Below are 7,500 nucleotides of genomic sequence, written 5' to 3'. Positions count from 1 at the left end.
TTGTGTAGTTCTCTTGGCCATCGTCACTCATTAAGCTGACTGTGGTGTTGTGTTCGCTGTAGCTCCACGTGAGAGAGCGCTCTTTCTCTCTCTTCTGGATTGCGAATGGCAAAAATGCATCACGGACAAATGGTTTAATATTATCTCATATAGAGACGGCTGGCAAAGATAGAATTTGCCAGACATAACGTCTATCAATTATAATTATTAAGTGTATTTTCTTAATTTCTCCAGTACCGACAGCGGGCAAATTTACTGGTCGCACATGTGCGACTGGATGTAAAATTCAGTCGCACACTCTCAAATTTTAGTCGCAAAATGCGACCATTTAGTCGCACTCTGGAGCCCTGTCAATCTAGAATCCATGATTAAGGCAAAATACTAATTAAAAGACAAGGACTGAAAACATGAACACAACGTGATTCGCACGTGCATTGATTGAGTGCATTATGGGATTGGATTGTTTTTGTGAAGATATATATACGAGGCTGTCTTAGAATTTGGCTATATAATGTAAAAAAATATAATAAAAATTCAAGATAAAATCAATATTGTTATAATAAAATCGTAAAAAATATATATAATTTGGATAAATTATCAGTTTGAATAAAAAAGTGCTAAATGCATAAATATATATTTTATATTACATCTATAATTTTATCAGAATTTATTAAATGTATTATTTTAATAATACAATTTTATGATAAATTAAACAGTGGTGTTACTATGACGACATGAACACTTTACTTTTTATTGTATCAATCATTTTATTATAATTTTATATTATAATTTATTATATTAGAATGTATTATAATAAAATAAAAAAGAATAATACATTAAAACTACAGAATTTTATAATATAATTTATTATATTAGAATGTATTATTATAATAAAATAAAAAAATATAATACATTAAAACTACAGAATTTATAATATAATTTATTATTTTAGAATGTATTATTATAATAAAATAAAAAATATATAATACATTAAAACTACATAATTTTATATTATAATTTATTATATTAGAATGTATTATTATAATAAAATAAAAAATATATAATACATTAAAACTACATAATTTTATATTATAATTTATTATATTAGAATGTATTATTATAATAAAATAAAAATATATAATACATTAAAACTACAGAATTTTATATTATAATTTATTATATTAGAATGTATTTTTATAATAAAACAAAAAATATTTAATACATTAAAACTACAGAATTGTATATTATAATTTATTATATTAGAATGTATTATTATAATAAAATAAAAAATATATATTACATTAAAACTACATAATTTTATATTATAATTTATTATATTAGAATGTATTATTATAATAAAATAAAAAATATATAATACATTAAAACTACAGAATTTTATATTATAATTTATTATATTAGAATGTATTTTTATAATAAAACAAAAAATATATAATACATTAAAACTACAGAATTGTATATTATAAATTATTATATTAGAATGTATTATTATAATAAAATAAAAAATATATAATACGTTAAAACTACAGTTACTTTTTATTTTATCATCAATTTTATCAGAATTTATTATAATATTAAATATATTGTTATAATTAAATATTGAAAAATATTATATTACATATATTATTAATTTAGTACAAAATATTATTAATATTATAGTATTACAGTTACTTTGTATTGTATCAATAATTCTTTATCATAATTTATCACTTACTAAATTTACTATTTTAATAAAATAACAAAAACATTATAATAAAACAGTTTTATTATATTGTTACTAATATAATACAATAATAATTTTATTTTAAATTAAAACAGTGGTGTTATAGTTTAGTTTTAATTGTATCAATTACACATTTTTTTAATAATTTATGATATGTCTGATGAATCACAATTCGTAACAGAATAGATTTTCTCTCCACCGCTAATATATTTTGTACTGAAATATTGTTGTATTAAAATCAGCAGTGTTCCTAATGGACCTTGTAGAAGTGTCCCGCGCTGCTGGTCTGGTAGGGAGTGGGCGTCCTCTGGGCGGGGTAAAGGGGCGAGGGCAGGCCTCTGCTGGGGTGCGGGTACTGCCCCTGCTGGGAGGAAAACTGCCCCTGCGGTCCATACTGCTGCCCGTAGCTTCCCTACAGTAAAACAAACACTCATTCACACCATACACACATTCTGCTTCACAGAGGAGCTACTACAGGTAAAAATATCACAAAATAGCTGCTAGCACATACACTGATCAGACATTATGACCGGTGACTAACACTGATGATCTGTGTTAGTGGGTGGGATATATTAGGCAGCAAGTGAACATTTCGTCCTCAGAGTTGATGTGTTAGAAGCAGGAAAAATGGGCAAGCGTAAGGATTTGAGCGAGTTTGACAAGGGCCAGATTGTGACGGGTCAGAGCATCTCCAAAACTGTAGCTCTTGTGGGGTTTTCCCGGTCTGCAGTGGTCAGTCTCTATCAGAAGTGAAGGACCAGTGGAGAACCGGCCACAGGGTCATGGAGGACCAGTGGAGAACCGGCCACAGGGTCATGGAGGACCAGTGGAGACCCGGCCACAGGGTCATGGAGGACCAGTGGAGAACCGGCCACAGGGTCATGAAGAACCAGTGGAGAACCGGCCACAGGGTCATGGAGGACCAGTGGAGAACCGGCCACAGGGTCATGAAGGACCAGTGGAGAACCGGCCACAGGGTCATGAAGGACAAGTGGAGAACCGGCCACAGGGTCATGAAGGACAAGTGGAGAACCGGCCACAGGGTCATGAAGGACGAGTGGAGAACCGGCCACAGGGTCATGAAGGACGAGTGGAGAACCGGCCACAGGGTCATGGAGGACCAGTGGAGAACCGGCCACAGGGTCATGGAGGACCAGTGGAGAACCGGCCACAGGGTCATGAAGGACAAGTGGAGAACCGGCCACAGGGTCATGGAGGACCAGTGGAGAACCGGCCACAGGGTCATGAAGGACTAGTGGAGAACCGGCCACAGGGTCATGGAGGACCAGTGGAGAACCGGCCACAGGGTCATGGAGGACCAGTGGAGAACCGGCCACAGGGTCATGAAGGACCAGTGGAGAACCGGCCACAGGGTCATGGAGGACCAGTGGAGAACCGGCCACAGGGTCATGAAGGACCAGTGGAGAACCGGCCACAGGGTCATGGAGGACCAGTGGAGAACCGGCCACAGGGTCATGGAGGACCAGTGGAGAACCGGCCACAGGGTCATGGAGGACCAGTGGAGAACCGGCCACAGGGTCATGGAGGACCAGTGGAGAACCGGCCACAGGGTCATGGAGGACCAGTGGAGAACCGGCCACAGGGTCATGAAGGACCAGTGGAGAACCGGCCACAGGGTCATGGAGGACCAGTGGAGAACCGGCCACAGGGTCATGGAGGACCAGTGGAGAACCGGCCACAGGGTCATGGAGGACCAGTGGAGAACCGGCCACAGGGTCATGAAGGACCAGTGGAGAACCGGCCACAGGGTCATGGAGGACCAGTGGAGAACCGGCCACAGGGTCATGGAGGACCAGTGGAGAACCGGCCACAGGGTCATGAAGGACCAGTGGAGAACCGGCCACAGGGTCATGAAGGACCAGTGGAGAACCGGCCACAGGGTCATGGAGGACCAGTGGAGAACCGGCCACAGGGTCATGAAGGACCAGTGGAGAACCGGCCACAGGGTCATGGAGGACCAGTGGAGAACCGGCCACAGGGTCATGAAGGACCAGTGGAGAACCGGCCACAGGGTCATGGAGGACCAGTGGAGAACCGGCCACAGGGTCATGGAGGACCAGTGGAGAACCGGCCACAGGGTCATGGAGGACCAGTGGAGAACCGGCCACAGGGTCATGGAGGACCAGTGGAGAACCGGCCACAGGGTCATGGAGGACCAGTGGAGAACCGGCCACAGGGTCATGGAGGACCAGTGGAGAACCGGCCACAGGGTCATGAAGGACCAGTGGAGAACCGGCCACAGGGTCATGAAGGACCAGTGGAGAACCGGCCACAGGGTCATGAAGGACCAGTGGAGAACCGGCCACAGGGTCATGGAGGACCAGTGGAGAACCGGCCACAGGGTCATGGGCGGCTCATTGATGCCCGTGTGATCAAACAGACGAGCTACTGGAGCTCAAACTGCTCCAGAAGTTAATGCTGGTTCTGATAGAAAGGGCTCAGAATACACAGAGCATCTCAGTTTGTTGTGTATGGGGCGGCACAGCCGCTGACCAGTGCCCATGCTGACCCCTGACCCCGCCCAAAGCCCCAACAGTGGCCCGTGAGCATCAGAACTGGACCACGGAGCAATGGAAGAAGGCGGCCTGGTTCAGGAATGGTTTGAGGAGCACAACAACGAGTTTGAGGCGTTGACTCTGCCTCCAAATTCTCCAGATCTCAATCCAATCGAGCATCTGTGGGATGAGCTGAACAAACAAGTCCAATCCATGGAGGCCCCACCTCGCAACTTACAGGACTTAAAGGATCTGCTGCTAACATCTTGGTGCCAGATACCACAGCACACCTTCAGGGGTCTAGTGGAGTCCATGCCTCGACGGGTCAGGGGGACCAACACAATATTAGATCGGTGTACATATGTCATACATACTTTTACTTTATTTATAAAGAGTAGGGCTGTGCGATATTGAAGAAAAATGCGATATGCGATATCCTTGTTAAATAATGCGATATGCGATACGATATTGCTTTAAGTGTGTAAAATCTATTTATTTCCCCAACTGATATCTTTCCCTTAAAGCATAAGCGACTGTGTTGACATGAATACTCATCAAGACAGACATTTGACATAACTGTGTGTGTATTTGACTGTTCGAGTGTGTAACAAAACACGTAAAAAAGAACGGCTTGTGCCGTTTCGGTGTGTGTGTCAGACAGCACGAGACTGCAAGGAGTTGTTTTTCGCAAGTTATTGCATTTAATAACTCTTTTTAACGTCAAGCAGGTCACATAAGTAACAGTCATGTGCTCAGTCTATTCTCTGTTATATACATTAACCTAAAACGTACACTTTTCAAAATGTTGAAATAGCCTATTAAAATCATTCAGATATTGCGTGCCCTTGCGATATGCAGTGTTGGGGGCAACGCATTACGTACAACGTAATAATATTACTTTTTCAAGTAACTAGTAAAGTAACGCATTACTTTTCAAATTTACAACAAAATATCTGAGTTACTTTTTGACATTAATTTGACTGACAGCTCTCCTGCCCCCATGTTGAGAATAATAAGTGCAGAGGTGTGTGTGTGTGTGTGTGTGTGTGTGTGTGTGTGTGTGTGTGTGTGTGTGTGTGAACATGAGGGTTATTGTAGATCTAGACTAAATGTGAGCATTTATTTATCTCACTTGCACAATAAAGATTCTGAACTCCTCAAAATGAATAAAATCAGTCAAATGCAAAATCAGAATACTATGCAAACCTCCAATAATTAAATGTTAAATAAAATAACTATTGTTATGCATAATCTACCTTTATATTTAATTGACCAATGTCTTGCTGCTGACCTTTGATGATGAAAATTACTAGATTTTTTGTTTTTATTGGTAAAACGTTTTTCTCCTGCGTCCTATTCTACCATTATCCAGAGCTGCGCCCTCTACTGTTCATGAGGGAATCTGCATTTTTACCTCAGCCTGGGGCTTATTATTTCAATTTTGGTATGAAGAGGTCCTTACCGTTGCACAAAAATATAACTTTTTTGTTCTAAAAAACAAAACAAAAACAAAAACAAGCCCAGCCCAGGTGAGCAAAAGTAACGTAACGCATTACTTTTCTTAAAAAGTAACTAAGCAACGCAATTAGTTACTTTTTAAGGGAGTAACGCAAAACTGTAATGCGTTACTTTTTAAAGTAACTTTCCCCAACACTGGCGATATGTATATTTGCGATATTTCGATAATTTTGATATATTGCGCAGCCCTAATAAGGAGCTTTAATTAAGGAAAGGTACAACAGGCATAAATGAGGATTTTGGAAGGATTAATTTTCACAACATTGAATCTGAGGTTTCCTCACCTCTCCAGGATACGGTCTCTTCACCCCCTGCATGGGGCGTGGCCCGGGCCCATAGCCCTGCTGGGGCATCCTCTGTGTGTGGCCCCCGTACGGCCCCATCTGCGCCCGCGGCTGGCCCATGGTCATGCCAGGGTGGGCCGGGGGCCCCCGGGGGCCGGACTGACTCACAAACTGAGTGCTGTAAGCCTGGCTGGGTCCCATCTGAAAGGAGGAGCACATCTAGAAGACAAACAAACAAAACACTCAAGCTCATGTTGTCACTTGGAAACAACAGCGCCGCGATTATAGATTATAGATGATTATAGATTATAGATGATTATAGATTATAGATGATTATAGATGCTCCCTCACCGGGCCGTATTGGTTCATGTCCTTGTGTTGCGTCTCCTGTAGGGCGGCGACTGTTGCCGTGGCCGTGGCGGTTGCCGTGGCAGCGGCGGCAGCAACAGCAGCAGCAGCGGCGGCGGCAGCGGGTTGGCTGAAGTCAGAAGGGGGGCGTGTCTGTGAAGGCAGGCCCATCCCACCGGCGTGGTTAGGACCGCCCCCATAACTGCAGGAGAGAGAGAAAGAGTTCAGGACTGCAGTTTCATGTGACGTCACACATGAACACACACCTCGAGGGCAAGTCTCACCTCCATTGCTGACAAGTACATTGTATTAATATAATATATATACACAGTACATACATTCAAATATTTCTTAAATATTCAATATACATCTATATCGAGATCTACATCTATATATACACTCTCCTAAAGGATTATTGGGAACACACACTAATACTGTGTTTGACCCCCTTTCGCCTTCAGAACTGCCTTAATTCTACGTGGCATTGATTCCACAAGGTGCTGAAAGCATTCTTTAGAAATGTTGGCCCATATTGATAGGAGAGCATCTTGCAGTTGATGGAGATTTGTGGGATGCACATCCAGGGCACGAAGCTCCCGTTCCACCACATCCCAAAGATGCTCTATTGGGTTGAGATCTGGTGACTGTGGGGGCCATTTTAGTCCAGTGAACTCATTGTCATGTTCAAGAAACCAGTTTGAAATGATTGGAGCTTTGTGACGGTGCATTATCCTGCTGGAAGTAGCCATCAGAGGATGGGGACATGGTGCTCATAAAGGGATGGACATGGTCAGAAACAATGCTCAGGTAGGCCGTGGCATTTAAACCATGCCCAATTGACTGGATGTTTTTCCCTTTTCACTCCATTCTTTGTAAACTCTAGAAATGGTTGTGCGTGAAAATCCCAGTAACTGAGCAGATTGTGAAATACTCAGACCGGCCCGTCTGGCACCAACAACCATGCCACGCTCAAAACTGCTTAAATCACCTTTCTTTCCCATTCTGGCGGGACTTTTATTATGACACAGTCGCCACTTCTGCTCCTCTGCTCATGAGTATAAGGAAGCGTTTTTCAAATAATGATATGAATAAT

At 41.7% G+C, this 7,500-nt stretch overlaps 1 protein-coding gene across 1 annotated transcript in view; it reads right to left on the bottom strand.

The window, feature by feature from the left end:
- Positions 1-7,500, bottom strand: part of LOC307116871 (zinc finger MIZ domain-containing protein 1) — a 93,054-nt gene that overhangs the window by 30,771 nt on the left and 54,783 nt on the right. The window contains exons 9-11 of the mRNA XM_079801346.1: positions 6,411-6,609; positions 6,060-6,278; positions 2,001-2,153 (exon numbers count right to left, since the gene is read on the bottom strand). Coding sequence (XP_079657472.1) covers positions 2,001-2,153; positions 6,060-6,278; positions 6,411-6,609 — 571 coding nt within the window. The remainder of the gene's footprint in view (positions 1-2,000; positions 2,154-6,059; positions 6,279-6,410; positions 6,610-7,500) is intronic.

The sequence above is a fragment of the Gobio gobio genome, assembly GCF_949357685.1.
Source record: "Gobio gobio genome assembly, chromosome: 20".
Classification (NCBI taxonomy): Eukaryota; Metazoa; Chordata; class Actinopteri; order Cypriniformes; family Gobionidae; genus Gobio; species Gobio gobio.
Note: the sequence above shows the minus strand (reverse complement) of the source record. Positions and strands in the feature narration are given on the sequence as shown.